A 14,898-nucleotide genomic window follows, 5' to 3' on the forward strand; every position below is an offset into this window, starting at 1 on the left:
ACACGGGGGAGGTTGGATAATGAACCCTCCCCTCCCTACAATAAAACATGGGGGAGGTTGGATAATGAACCCTCCCCTCCCTACAATAAAACACGGGGGTGGTTGGATAATGAACCCTCCCCTCCCTACAATAAAACACGGGGGAGGTTGGATAATGCTGGGGGTTTTGTGTAAGACATCATGACATCTGAAGATTCTAAAGGTGTTTTGAAGAATGGATTTCTTCAAGCTCTGTCAAGTTGCTAGACAGCCATTTTCCTGTTTTGCCATTGATTTTCAAGCTGATTTAATTAAGTCAAAAAGGCCAGGAACATTCAATATCATCTTGGTAAGCAACTCCAGTGTATACTCGGCCGTGTGTTTTAGGTTATTGTCCTGCTGAAAGGTGGATTCGTCTCCCAGTGTCCTTCTTTTTCACTCTGTCAATTAGGTTAGTATTGTGGAGTAACTACAATGTTGTTGATCCATCCTCAGTTTTCTCCTATCACAGCCATTGATACACCATCCAAAGTGTAATTAATAACTTCACCATGCTTAAAGGGATATTCAATGTCTGCTTATTTTTTTACCCATCTACCAATAGGAGCCTTTCTTTATGAAGCATTGGTAAGCCTTTGTGGTTGAATCTGTGTTTGAAATTCACTGTTTGACTGAGGGACCTTACAGATAATTGTGTGTGTGGGGTACAGAGATGGGGAAGTCATTTAAAACTCATGTTTAAACACACAGAGTGAGTCCATGCAACTTATTATGTGACTTGAGAAGCACATATTTACTCCTGAAACTATTTACGCGTTGCCATAACGAAATTATTCAAATCATTATTGACTCAAGACTTTTCAGCTTTTCATTTGTTTTATTAATTTGTAAAACAATTATAAAAACATAACTCCACTTTGATATTATGGGGTATTGTGTGTAGGACAGTGACACACCATCTAAATGTAATCCATGTTAAATTCAGGCTGTAACACAACAACATGTGGATCAAGTCCAGGAGTGTGAATAACTTCCTGAAGGCTCTGTATCTAAACATGTACAATCTCCTGGGTGGCCATTTCTTTCTATTGTCTACATTAAACAGTTTGGGTTCTCCAGTGTTGCCAATCCAATGACAAGGGAACTAAAGGGTTTCTTCAACTTAAACTTATTTGACAAGAAATAGAGAATTCTTTAGGAAAAGTGCCAGGGGACCAATATACTCAGCCACCACTGTATGTTCAGTCATGGCCAAAAGTTTGGAGAATGACACAAATATTAATTTTCACAAAGTCTGCTGCCTCAGTTTGTATGATGGCAATTTGCATATATTCCAGAATGTTATGAAGAGTGATCAGATGAATTGCAATTAATTGCAAAGTCCCTCTTTGCCATGCAAATGAACTGAACCCCCCCCCAAAAAATCCACTGCATTTCAGCCCTACCACAAAAGGACCAGCTGACATCATGTCAGTGATTCTCTAGAGTGTTGACGAGGACAAGGCTGGAGATCACTCTGTCATGCTGATTGAGTTCGAATAACAGATTGGAAGCTTCAAAAGGAGGATGGTGCTTGGAATCATTGTTCTTCCTCTGTCAACCATGATTACCTGCAAGGAAACACGTGGTCATCATTGCTTTGCACAAAAAGGGCTTCACAGGCAAGGATATTGCTGCCAGTAAGATTGCACCTAAATCAACCATTTATCGGATCATCGGGAACTTCAAGGAGAGCGGTTCAATTGTTGTGAAGAAGGCTTCAGGGCGCCCAAGAAAGTCCAGCAAGCGACAGGATTGTCTCCTAAAGTTGATTCATCTGCAGGATCGGGTCACTATCAGTACATAGCTTGCTCAGGAATGGCAGCAGGCAGGTGTGAGTGCATCTGCACGCACAGTGAGGCAAAGACTTTTGGAGGATGACCTGGTGTCAAGAAGGGCAGCAAAGAAGCCAATTCTCTCCAGAAAAACATCAGGGACAGACTGATATTCTGCAAAAGGTACAGTGATTGGACTGCTGAGGACTGGGGTAAAGTCATTTTCTCTGATGAATCCCCTTTCCAATTGTTTGGGGCATGCGGAAAAAAGCTTGTCCGGAGAAGACAAGGTGAGCGCTACCCTCAGTCCTGTGTCATGCCAACAGTAAAGCATCCTGAGACCATTCATGTGTGGGGTTGCTACTCCGCCAAGGGACTGGGATAACTCGCAATTTTGCCTAAGAACACAACCATGAATAAAGAATGGTACCAACACATCCTCCAAGAGCAACTTCTCTCAACCATCCAGGAACAGTTTGATGACAAACAATGCCTTTTCCAGCATGATGGAGCACCTTGCCATAAGGCAAAAGTGAAAACGAAGTGGCTCGGGGAACAAAACATCGATATTTTGGGTCCATGGCCAGGAAACTCCCCAGACCTTAATCCCATTGAGAACTTGTGGTCAATCCTCAAGAGGCGGGTGGACAAACAAAAACCCACAAATTCTAACAAACTCCAAGCATTGATTATGCAAGAATGGGCTGCCATCAGTCAGGATGTTGCCCAGAAGTTAATTGACAGCATACCAGGGCAGTTTGCAGAGGTCTTGAAAAAGAAGGGTCAACACTGCAAATATTGACTCCATGCATCAACTTCATGTAATTGTCAATAAAAGCCTTTGGCACTAATGAAATGCTTGTAATTATACTTCAGTATTCCATTGTAACATCTGACAAAAATATCTAAACACACTGAGGCAACTGTGTGGAAATTAATATTTGTGTCATTCTCAAACCTTTTGGCCACGCCTGTATATACCACCCCGTTGCGTGACGGAGCAAACTCCTCCGCACAATAGTGACCAGGAACAATCAATAGTTACACATCAGGATATTATTTTGTGACGATATATTGTATCGCATCATTTTGACAAAATCACAGTATTGTTTTTGTGCTGGTTGTCTTTACCTACAACAGAACGCCAGTCTTCTTCCTTCATAGTTTCTTCTCCATCTTCTTTTTATACAGGAAGACTATTTGTTTTCAGCACTTATGTCCATGACTGATCAAACCATGTTTTCTCTTGTATCTCTACAGCAGACATATGGTGAACAATATGTTTGGAACATCAAATCACTATTGAATAGTAATCCATATAGAATCATGAGTCTCAACACATATCGTATCGGCACCTACGTATCAATCCATATAGAATCATGAGTCTCAACACATATCGTATCGGCACCTACGTATCAATCCATATAGAATCATGAGTCTCAACACATATCGTATCGGCACCTACGTATCAATCCATATAGAATCATGAGTCTCAACACATATCGTATCGGCACCTACGTATCAATCCATATAGAATCATGAGTCTCAACACATATCGTATCGGCACCTACGTATCAATCCATATAGAATCATGAGTCTCAACACATATCGTATCGGCACCTACGTATCAATCCATATAGAATCATGAGTCTCAACACATATCGTATCGGCACCTACGTATCAATCCATATAGAATCATGAGTCTCAACACATATCGTATCGGCACCTACGTATCAATCCATATAGAATCATGAGTCTCAACACATATCGTATCGCCACCTAAGTATCATGGCAATATGGTATGGTGAGGTCCCTGACAATTCCCAGCCCTAGTGCACATCCACAGAAGCTTTAAAGTATCTGTGAACGTCTGCCGTTACGATCACGTCATCGGCCATGTTGGAGAGCATGAATTTAGGATGGAAGGTGACATGTATTTCGGTCATGTAGTCAAGACCGTGGCAACTACCCAGATGACTTCTGGCACAAAATGGTTGGAGTTCATCACCTTAGGTACTCCACATTTATTTATTTAACCTTTATTTAACTAGGCAAGTCAGTTAAGAACAAATTCTTATTTACAATGACGGCCTAAGAACAGTGTGTTTATTGCCTTGTTCAGGGGCAGAATGAGAGAATTCACCATGTCAGCTCTGGGATTTGAACTTGCAACCTTTCGGTTACTAGTCCAACGCTCTAACCACTAGGCTACCTGCTGCCCCACATTGGTGGTGGAAGATATGAGGATCCCCCTTCACTATGTAAAGCCCTTTGAACTCTGGAAAAATAAATCCAAATCAATCATTTTTACCTGGAGCCCTCAAATTCTAATCCGAACCTTGAAGACCTTCCAGTGCTTTTTTCATTATTCTCCTCTGATCATGGACTGATTTAGACCTGGGACATCAGGTGGGTGATATTAATGATCAGGGACTGATTTAGACCTGGGACATCAGGTGGGTGATATTAACTATCAGGGACTGATTTAGACCTGGGACATCAGGTGGGTGATATTAACTATCAGGGACTGATTTAGACCTGGGACATCAGGTGGGTGATATTAACTATCAGGGACTGATTTAGACCTGGGACATCAGGTGGGTGATATTAACTATCAGGTAGAACAGATTTCCCCAAGAGCTTCATTCTTCTTCTGCATCTTCAAACTGGTCGGCCGTGGTGAGTGCAGCAGTATGCTCCCAGAGGACAGGAGGGGTATGGTGCACGGAGGGGGTGTAGTGGTGTACCTGGACTGGCCAGGGAGAGGACACACGGCTAGGGTGGGACTGGGAGGGATGGACAACACCTGGACTCAACAGGTCCTCTGGGGCTACAGGGAGAGGTGAGGAGATCGAGGGAGGGGGGAGCGGTGAAGGGAAGAGGGTGAGGTGGAGGAAAGAGCGAGGGAAGGAGGGGGGAGAGGTGGAGGAAAGAGGGAGGGAGGAGAGGGAGAGGAAAAAGGGAGGGAGGAGAGGGAGAGGTGGAGGAAAGAGGGAGGGAGGAGAGGGAGAGGAAAGAGGGGGGTGGAGGAAAGAGGGGGAGAGGTGGAGGGAAGGGGGGGAGACGTGGAGGGGAGAGGTGTTTATGTTTCAAGTGATTTCCTTCATATCCCAAATAACAAAACTTGTAGCTAACTGGGAGAAAGTGTGTGTGTGTGTTTTTAACATCCTCACCATAACATAGTTTGCTGTTGTTAATCTCTGCTTCCCAGTCCTCCTCCTCTTCTTCAGAGACCACCAGCTGATTCTGGGACCTGGTAACCATCCTCCTCTCCTCCTCGTCATCCTCTATCTCCAGGTTACCATCCTCCTCTACCATCCTTGTAGATGAAGATTGGGTAGCGTGCCCAAGTTCTGAAGAGCATCATGGGCATAGCCTTGCAACACACACACAGGTGTAAACTAATCCAGTAGCAGATGCTTGCGTACTGAATAGTGGCCTGAAGTTCTGTCTGAAACAATATAGCTGGACAGTGAGCCACACAGACACATGGTTTGGTCCGTTAGCAAGCCATGTTAGCTTACTAAATTAGTCCGCTAACTTGACAAATTCTAGATATAGTTTACACTCAATGTATGTCAACCTGTGAAAATCAATTAAGTGCAGAGAAAAGTAGTGTGATGATTGTAGCTATATGATTCAAATCTAGGATAAGATATTTACTTGTCGTTACAGTTATCACTTACCGTCAGCTAGCTACCCTCTTCACCATTCAAAAGTTGGAATGTTGTGATTTACTGCTTGCCGCCGACGCGATCATTATAATTCTGTTGGAATTGTGCCGCCAGCGACACGACGCGGTTGCAGATGGCATTACAACAGACTTGTAAATGACTGATATCCGGCAGGGGGGGGGCCAACAGACATGCGTTTCTCAGTAAGACAATTGACTGACAGTTTATTTAGGGTGTGCAGGATAGGCCTACATTCCCCCAATTGGCGGCGGAATTTGTCTCGCGGGTGATTTTATTTGACCCGCAATTTTTCAGATAATTTATTATTTTATTTTATATTGTTGGACATAAAAGACTGCAAAAACACCAGCATATCAGCTCCAAGTGACTTTAAATTTGGAAATCTGTTCCAAAGTATTACCACGCATAATAGAGAGATATGTGATCCAATACAAACGTAAGCAAGATTTGAAATTATTATGTTTTAGTCATGTATTATACCAGTTTGGGCTTCTTGCAGTCAGTTTGCAGTTCACATGATTAGTATGTTCCGGCCCCTGTCTGAGTCTAGTTGAGGATCCCTGGCCAATAGTAATAGTATGTAAACACTGCCTGTGAGTTTTATAGGAACTAATTCTCTGCTGATTTAGAAATGGGACAAAGTACGCTAAAAATGTACATTACTTGTTAAGTACACCATTTCCAACGTCATACATTTAGCATCCAACTCATAACATGTAACATTCATAAAAATAGGCCTACATTTCACTTAAATAAGACATTGGAAATTGGTAAAGTATAATAAAAAAAGCACTACAGCCACTCAGTCCTTGGCCAAAGCAAATTCATTTTATTTACATTTTCAAGTTTGTACAACATCCTATAAGTCAGTGTCAGACCTACAGTACACGAGCAGAACAACATCAGTGATCTTTAGCGTGAGGTGAACACATCACGATATCTTCCATCTAAAGGACTGACGGGCCTGTTCAAATACCTCACGGATGCATCCTCCCTCCCAGATCAGTCATCACTGATCTGACAATGTTAGACAGGTGTAAACATGATGGCAAACATGCATTCACTTATCCAATCCCTTCCTAATCAGTGATTATATTACCTCAAAGGAGAAGATGATGGTAGGATGCATTGTTAAAGTACTCAAAACAGGGCCTGAGATTCACAGTATTCAACCATTGGACTTTTCAAGCCTTGGCTGTTTTCAGTCACACAGAATTAGAATGATTCTATGATTCTAATTCCCTAGTTCCAGACTCAGCCTGTCGATGTTGTTTATCAGTCCCAGGATCGTCATCCTATAGTAAATACAGTCGCTACGACAACGTCATTAACATGTGCTATACATTTCCAGGTCACACAGAATATCATCTCTAGGATATAACTCCTTTTTTTAAACGGTATAAAATACTAGTTATTAGGTTGGATGAGTCAGTGGCACATCAATACAAACTGTAACTAGATCCTGTATAAACTTTACAATGTATGAAAAACGCTACGACCACGTGTTGGAAAGCAAACTGATAGAAAAAGCTCACTCACGATGACCAACGGACAAACTGAAAAACATGACTAGAAAAATAATCTAATGGTGACACCTAGTTGCTCATTTACAAAAGGCACAAAGAAAAACAAGAAACTGAATAAGACATGAAAAAACCATGAGAGAACATGAAAAAAACATGAGAAATCATGAAAAACCCATGAAAAAACATGAGAAACCATGAGAAACCCATGCAAAAACATGAGAAACCATGAGAAACCCATGCAAAAACATGAGAAACCATGAGAAACCCATGCAAAAACATGAGAAACCATGAGATAACTGCTCATTAGTGTAATTTGTGCAACGAAGCAAAACTAGTGTCAGTGTGACATCACACCGACTGTCTACACAGACTCTTCTTTAGAGACACAGTTATTAACCAGGTGAAATCAATGACCTGAAGTCGTGGCTATCTATCCATCTACAGTACAGTGAATTCAACAAGCTACTGTGGTGTGTGTGTGTGTGTGTGTGTGGCACAGTACAATCATGACATACACAGAAAAGAGCTCTCTCAATCTATAGGCGTTATAGAACCTATACTCTCTATATATGAGCCCCCCCCCCCTACATACACCCTAGATCCAGGGATTATCGTCATGGCGATTCATTGATTATAGTGACTACCATGTTGTTCTCGATAATGGACAGATCTCATCCCCACTGCTCTGACATCTCCTTACCCTCATTCCAGTCTGATCAAAAGACCGTCTGAACTTAAAACGTCCACAACGTTTATCATTTTATAGATCTAAGAAAAATAAACATTTAACCTTTATAGACATTGTCCTAACAACTCATGACACTTATTCTCTTAGAGGAAAATCTTAACTTCCATTTACGTAACATTTTCACCTCGTCTCCCATTTACATCAAGGCATGACTTGAGTGAACATTTTGACTTCAGTGGAACGTTAGGTTTCTCCCCTAAATATCTACCACATTGATACCTGTTGGCCTTTTTCAAGTCCTGGGTGGGTCGTGTTCACTAGGGCACAACGTAGCAAAACGTTTTGCAACGGATAACCAAAATCATTTGATCTTATTGGACAAGTTCAGGTAAGTACTTGTACCGTTCGACTCAGCTTCAAAACAATGTATCCCTATTGAACAGGACCCTATGTTTTCAGTGTAGAATTACATGAGGACCGTAATACAATACGTTTCCCTACTACGCTCGTCTTGTGCTTCTACATCAACACGTAACTCTGTGCACGGTGGTTATACATTACTATATAGCACAACAAGCTGGTTACACTCCTAGTAGTACCTACACTGTCCATGCATCCTTAATGGCACCCTAATCCGTATGGGCCCTGGTCCAAAGTAGTGCACTATAAAGGGAACAGGGTACCATTGGGCCCTGGTCCAAAGTAGTGCACTATAAAGAGAATAGGGAGTCATTGGGCCTGGTCCAAAGTAGTACACTATAAAGGGAACAGGGAGTCATTGGGCCTGGTCCAAAGTAGTGCACTATAAAGGGAATAGGGTAACATTGGGCCCTGGTCCAAAGTAGTGCACTATAAAGGGAATAGGGAGTCATTGGGCCTGGTCCAAAGTAGTACACTATAAAGGGAACAGGGAGTCATTGGGCCTGGTCCAAAGTAGTGCACTATAAAGGGAATAGGGTGCCATTATTTATAACACTTTGTTCACTTTGCATCGTTAAGTCTATAAACAACGCTATGACACCAGTACGACGCCCGTCTTAAATGCTTATGACAGGTCATGACACTTCATAACAAGTTATAACCTTCACGCCCAGAGAGTAACTGGGTCATAGAATCAGAAGTTATAAGCCTTCACGTCCCCCGACCAGAGGAATCAGTGTGGAGACTAAACTTGGGGTGAGTCTCAGTGGTCTGAAGTGGCCTCATCTCCTTCACTTCCTTTCTTTTCCTTGATTTGCACTGATCAGAGAAGACAGGACAGGTGAAAGGAAATATCTGAGTCGAGCAGCGTTCACCTGTCCTGTCACTGCCGATGAAAGAGAAGACAAGAAGAGGAAGTGACTATTGAGACACACCCGTGGTCCCCGTTGCACACCTCACCGTTGATGATACTGTATCCTGTCATCAAACATCAGAACGGGCCCAATACGGCCAACGACTCCATCTCTACCAAGCTATCACATCTTAACCCGAGGAATCTTAAAAGTCCTTTCCTTCACCTACCCACACTATCTGTTACTTCCTCATCCGCTCACCTACGACCTTTACCCACTTTTGAATGCGATTGAACAGCTCAGTTAGCCAATCAAAAGTGGCGCTCTGGTTTGCAAATATTCACACTGTTAAATCAGTAATAAATGTTGACATCATTCTAGGCTAATGGACAGTCATACTGGAGCTAGTGAACCCAGAGGGAGTGTGTCTACATAATGTAGAATCATCATCATCATCATCATCATCATCATAAAGTGAACCCCATGATACTACTACTATTCTCCAGTTAGTTACTCCTCCAACACAATATCATCCAGTTAGTGTCATTCAATACCACCGTTTCTTTTCTCGGCAACATAATAACAGTTCATCATTGGTGGGATAGATAAAAGGAGGCGGGACATCTAACAGTTGATTGACAGATAGAGTAGACGGCGAGTTTCAGCTGTAAACCACAGACAGCTGTCATTTGTTTTGAGCGTCTGTTGTTTTAAGTTCTGTCCCATCCCCAGGCGTGGAAGTGTGTGTGTGTGTGTGTGTGTGTGTGTGGTGTGTGAGTGGTGTGTGAGTGGTGTGTGAGTGGTGTGTGAGTGGTGTGAGTGGTGTGTGAGTGGTGTGTGAGTGGTGTGTGGTGTGGTGTGTGGTGTGGTGTGTGAGTGGTGTGTGAGTGGTGTGTGGTGTGGTGTGTGGTGTGGTGTGTGAGTGTTTAACTGTTACTCTTGATCTCCAGGATAGAGGGGTTGTGGTCCAGAATGGCAAGGATGATTTTATCCATATACTGTCTCAGACGGAAGTTTACACACTCCTGTTCCTTCAGAGCATCCACCAACTAGAGGAGACGAGGGAGGAGGAGGAGAACAGGAGGGAGAGGGAGGGAAAGGCGAGAGGGAGGGAGGGAAGGGGGAGAGGGAGGGAAGGAAGGGGGAGGGGAGAGAGGAGGAGAACAGGAGGGAGGGAAAGGCGAGAGGGAGGGAGGGAAGGGGGAGAGGGAGGGAAGGAAGGGGGAGGGGAGAGAGGAGGAGAACAGGAGGGAGGGAAAGGCGAGAGGGAGGGAGGGAAGGGGGAGAGGGAGGGAAGGAAGGGGGAGGGGAGAGAGGAGGAGAACAGGAGGGAGGGAAAGGCGAGAGGGAGGGAGGGAAGGGGGAGGGGGAGGGAGAGAGGAGGAGAACAGGAGGGAGAGGGAGGGACAGGGGAGAGGGAGGGAAGGGGGAGAGGGAGAGGGAGGGAAGGGGGAGGGGGAGGGGAGGAGAACAGGAGGGAGGGAAAGGTGAGAGGGAGGGAGGGAGGGGAGGGGGAGAGGGAGGGAGGGAAGGGAGGGAGGGAGGGAGGGGAGGGGGAGAGGGAGGGAAGGAAGGGGGAGAGGGAGAGGGAGGGAAGGGGGAGGGAGGGGAGGGGGAGCGGGAGGGAAGGAAGGGGGAGAGGGAGAGGGAGGGAAGGGGGAGGGAGGGAAGGGGGAGAGGGAGGGAAGGGGGAGAGGGAGGGAGAGGGAGGGAAGGGGGAGGGGGAGGGGAGGAGAACAGGAGGGAGGGAAAGGTGAGAGGGAGGGAGGGAAGGGAGGGAGGGAGGGAGGGGAGGGAGGGAGGGAGGGAGGGGAGGGGGAGAGGGAGGGAGGGAGGGGGGAGAGGGAGGGAGGGAGGGAAGGGAGGGAGGGAGAGGAGTGAAGGAAGGGAGGGAGGAAGGGAGGGAGGGGAGGGGGGGAGGGAGGGAGGGAGGGGAGGGGGAGAGGGAGGGAAGGAAGGGGGAGAGGGAGAGGGAGGGAAGGGGAGAGGGAGGGAAGGGGGGGAGGGAGGGAGGGGAGGGGGAGAGGGAGGGAAGGGGGAGAGGGAGAGGGAGGGAAGGGGAGAGGGAGGGAAGGGGGGGGAGGGGAGAGAGGAGGAGAACAGGAGGGAGGGAAAGGCGTGAGGGAGGGAGGGAAGGGAGGGAGGGAGGGAGGGGGAGAGGGAGGGGGAAGGGGAGGGGAGAGGGAGGGAAGGGGAGAGGGAGGGAAGGGAGGGGAGGGAGAGGGAGGAGAACAGGAGGGAGAGGGAGGGAAGGGGAGAGGGAGGGAAGGGGAGGGAGGGAAGGAAGGGGGAGAGGGAGGGAGAGGAGAGAGGGAGGGAGGGAAGGGGGAGAGGGAGGGAGAGGAGAGAGGGAGGGAGGGAAGGGGGAGAGGGAGGGAGAGGGAGAGGGAGGGAGGGAAGGGGGAGAGGGGGAGAGGGAGGGAAGGGGAGAGGGAGGGAGGGAAGGGGGAGAGGGAGGGAGGAAGGGGGAGGAGGGAGGGGAGGGAGGGAAGGGGGAGAGGGAGGGAAAGGGGAGAGGGAGGGAAGGAAGGGGGAGAGGGAGGGAGAGGAGAGAGGGAGGGAGGGAAAGGGGAGAGGGAGGGAGGGAAGGGGGAGGGAAAGGGGAGAGGGAGGGAGGGAAGGGGGAGAGGGAGGGAAAGGGGAGAGGGAGGGAAGGAAGGGGGAGAGGGAGGGAGAGGAGAGAGGGAGGGAGGGAAAGGGGAGAGGGAGGGAGGGAAGGGGGGGAGAGAGAGAGAATGTCAATCAAAAGATAGATTTTTTTTAACAAATAAAATGACATTTGACACAAAGTGACTAACCTGAGCCTGTAGCTAAACCGTCCCCTCTCCTGCTGATTTCTGTATGCAACTCCACCCCACTCTACACCACTCCACCCCACTACACCACCCCACCCCACTCCTCTACCCCACCCCACCCCACTCTACACCACTCCACCCCACTACACCACCCCACCCCACTCCTCCACCCCACCCCACTCCACTCCACCCCTCTACCCCACCCCACCCCACTCCTCTACCCCACCCCACCCCACTCCTCTACCCCACCCCACACCACTCCTCTACCCCACCCCACACCACTCCTCTACCCCTCTACCCCTCTCCACCCCCAGACCCTCTCACCTCGTCTCTAGAAGCGTTGTCTATCTCAGCAGCCAGTGACTGGGCCTTGGTGTGGCTGGCAAACAGGTTCTTAGCTTCATACAGACTCAGACTGAGGATCTGACTGTTCAGGTCATCGTTCTGGTCCCGCAGCTTAAAGTTCTCCTGTAGGGTGGAGAGAGAGGGAGAGGGGGGGTGGAGAGAGAGGGAGGGAGGGAGGGAGTGGAGAGAGGGAGAGGGAGGGAGGGAAGGAGAGGGTGGAGAGAGGGGGGAAGGAAGAGGGAGGGAGGGAGGGAGGGAGGGAGGGAGGGAGGGAGGGAGGGAGGGAGGGAGGGAGGGAGGGAGGGAGGGAGGGAGGGAGGGAGAAGAGGGTGGAGAGAGGGGTGGGTGGAGAGAGAGGGGTTGAGGAGGGAGGGGGGAGAGGAAGGAGAACGAGGAGTAAGAATATAAACTCTGAGAAAATGTGTCTAATATTGAACACCTTCCTAGTATTGAGTTGCACCTCCTTTTGCCCCCAGAACAGCTTTAATTTGTCGGGACATGAACTCTACAAGGTGTTGAAAACGTTCCACAGGGATGCTGGCCCATATTGACTCCAATGCTTCCCACAGTGGTGTCCAGTTGGCTGGATGTCCTTTGGGTGGTGGACCATTCTTGATACACAGGAAACTGTTGCTCATGAAAAACCCAGCAGCGTTGCAGTTCTTGACACAAACCGGTGCGCCTGGCACCTACTACCCTACCCCTTCAAAGGCACTTAAATCTTTTGTCTTGCCCATTCACCCTCTGAATGGCCCACACACACAATCTATGTCTCAATTGTCTCAAGGCTTAAAAATCCTTCTTTAACCAGGTCTCCTCCCCTTCATCTACACTGACTGAAGTGGATTTAACAGGTGACATCAATAAGGGATCATATATTTCACCTGGATTCACCTGGTCAGTCTTTGTGTGTGTGTGTGTACATGTTCAGCGTGTGTGTGTGTGTACACGTTCTGTGTGTGTTTGTGTGTGTGTGTGTGCCTCACCTGTTTAAGTCTCTTGACCTCATGCTCCATCTCTATTTCCCGTGTCTTGGCGTTGTATTCTGATAGCCCCGCCCCCCGCCCCGCCTCTGAACCCAGCTTAAACAGCTGCAGGTGCTCCAACTCCCGACGCAGGTCCTCTATCAACTATAAAGATGGAGAGAGGGGGGGTAGAGGGGGAGAGAGAGATGGAGAGAGGGGGGGTAGAGGGGGAGAGAGAGATGGAGAGAGGGGGGGTAGAGGGGGAGAGAGAGATGGAGAGAAGGGGGTGGAGGGGGAGAGAGATGGAGAGAGGGGAGGGTGGTGGGGGAGAGAGAGGGACAGAGGGATGGAGAGATGGAGGGGGAGAGAGGGAGGGAGAGATGGAGAGAGGGAGGGACGGGGGGAGGGAGAGATGGAGGGGAGAGAGGGAGGGACAGAGAGAGGGAGAGAGAGGGAGGGACGGACAGAGGGAGAGAGAGAGAGTTTGTCTGTCACATCAATGTAGTTTCCTAGGTGGTTAAAAGTTAAAATACAGAAGATGGTGAATTTGGTCACTAAAGCAGTTGAGTGCAATAGGAACGAATGGAGGAAAATATATTACAATTATATTGTGTGTGTGCGTCCGTACCTCTTGCATGGCCTCTCTCTCCTTCTGGAATTCATGTCTGTTCTGCCACAGCTTGTCCATCATCTTCCTGTAGAGGTCCATCTCATCCTTCAGCCTCAGACTGGTGTCCTCTAACCGGTCTGTCATACGCTGCTTCTCCTGGGGGAGGGGAGAGGGGAGAGAGGAGAGAGGGGAGAGAGAGAGGGAGAGAGGGAGAGAGGGAGAGAGGGAGAGGGGAGAGGGAGAGAGGGAGAGAGGGAGAGAGGGAGAGAGGAGAGAGGGAGAGAGGAGAGAGGGGAGAGAGGGAGAGAGGGAGAGGGGAGAGAGGGAGAGAGGGAGAGAGGGAGAGAGGGAGAGGGGAGAGGGGAGAGAGGGAGAGGGGAGATGGAGGAGAGTTATCCATTGACAGACAGACAGACAGACAGACAGACAGACAGACAGACAGACAGACAGACAGACAGACTTTATGACCACCCACCTGGTCTAGTTTCTCAGTCTGAGACTTCAGTTTACACACGTTCAGTTTCATCTCTCCATTCTCCTCCTCCAGTTGCTGAACTCTGTAGAGAAAATAGTTAGCCAGATATCTACCATTTCTACTACCAATTCACAGCTGTTCGTTACTAAGGTGTTCCTGTGCGTTACTAATATGGCGTTCCTGTGCGTTACTAAAGGTGGCGTTCCTGTGCGTTACTAAAGGTGGCGTTCCTGTGCGTTACTAAAGGTGGCGTTCCTGTGCGTTACTAAGGTGGCGTTCCTGTGCGTTACTAAGGTGGCGTTCCTGTGCGTTACTAAGGTGGCGTTCCTGAGCGTTACTAAGGTGGCGTTCCTGTGCGTTACTAAGGTGGCGTTCCTGTGCGTTACTAAGGTGGCGTTCCTGTGCGTTACTAAGGTGGCGTTCCTGTGCGTTACTAAGGTGGCGTTCCTGTGCGTTACTAAGGTGGCGTTCCTGTGCGTTACTAAGGTGGCGTTCCTGTGCGTTACTAAGGTGGCGTGCCTGTGCGTTACTAAGGTGGCGTTCCTGTGCGTTACTAAGGTGGCGTTCCTGTGCGTTACTAAGGTGGCGTTCCTGTGCGTTACTAAGGTGGCGTTCCTGTGCGTTACTAAGGTGGCGTTCCTGTGCGTTACTAAGGTGGCGTTCCTGTGCGTTACTAAGGTGGCATTCCTGTGCGTTACTAAGGTGGCGTTCCTGTGCGTTACTAAGGTGGCG

The 14,898-nt window shown here is 48.0% G+C and overlaps 1 protein-coding gene and 1 long non-coding RNA gene across 2 annotated transcripts; both read right to left on the minus strand.

Moving 5' to 3' along the window:
- Positions 1–846: 846 nt before the first annotated feature.
- On the minus strand, positions 847–5,534 carry LOC129833029 (uncharacterized). The gene is made up of 3 exons (XR_008756033.1): positions 5,480–5,534; positions 4,967–5,244; positions 847–4,623 (listed from the first exon to the last, which is right to left on the minus strand). It is a non-coding gene; the product is annotated as an uncharacterized LOC129833029 (long non-coding RNA).
- Positions 5,535–6,294: 760 nt separating this feature from the next.
- Positions 6,295–14,323, minus strand: LOC129833030 (rab11 family-interacting protein 4A-like). Its single transcript, XM_055897263.1, has 5 exons — positions 14,167–14,323; positions 13,710–13,847; positions 13,103–13,246; positions 12,096–12,239; positions 6,295–10,025 (listed from the first exon to the last, which is right to left on the minus strand). Exons 1-5 carry the CDS (start codon positions 14,215–14,217, stop codon positions 9,903–9,905), a joined length of 600 nt encoding a protein of 199 aa, XP_055753238.1. The 5' UTR covers positions 14,218–14,323; the 3' UTR covers positions 6,295–9,902.
- Positions 14,324–14,898: the final 575 nt, after the last annotated feature.

This window comes from Salvelinus fontinalis, chromosome 2, assembly GCF_029448725.1.
Source record: "Salvelinus fontinalis isolate EN_2023a chromosome 2, ASM2944872v1, whole genome shotgun sequence".
NCBI lineage: Eukaryota > Metazoa > Chordata > Actinopteri > Salmoniformes > Salmonidae > Salvelinus > Salvelinus fontinalis.

What these genes read in the sequence shown, in the direction of transcription:
- LOC129833030 (XM_055897263.1), bottom strand. Translation starts at nt 14,217, where the DNA reads ATGAAACTGAACGTGTGTAAACTGAAGTCTCAGACTGAGAAACTAGAC. An exon ending in AGACTGAGAAACTAGACCAG is followed by an intron (nt 13,848 to 14,166) that starts GTGGGTGGTCAT and finishes CCCCTCCCCCAG; the next exon opens with GAGAAGCAGCGTATGACAGA. An exon ending in AGGTCAAGAGACTTAAACAG is followed by an intron (nt 12,240 to 13,102) that starts GTGAGGCACACA and finishes TCCACCCTACAG; the next exon opens with GAGAACTTTAAGCTGCGGGA.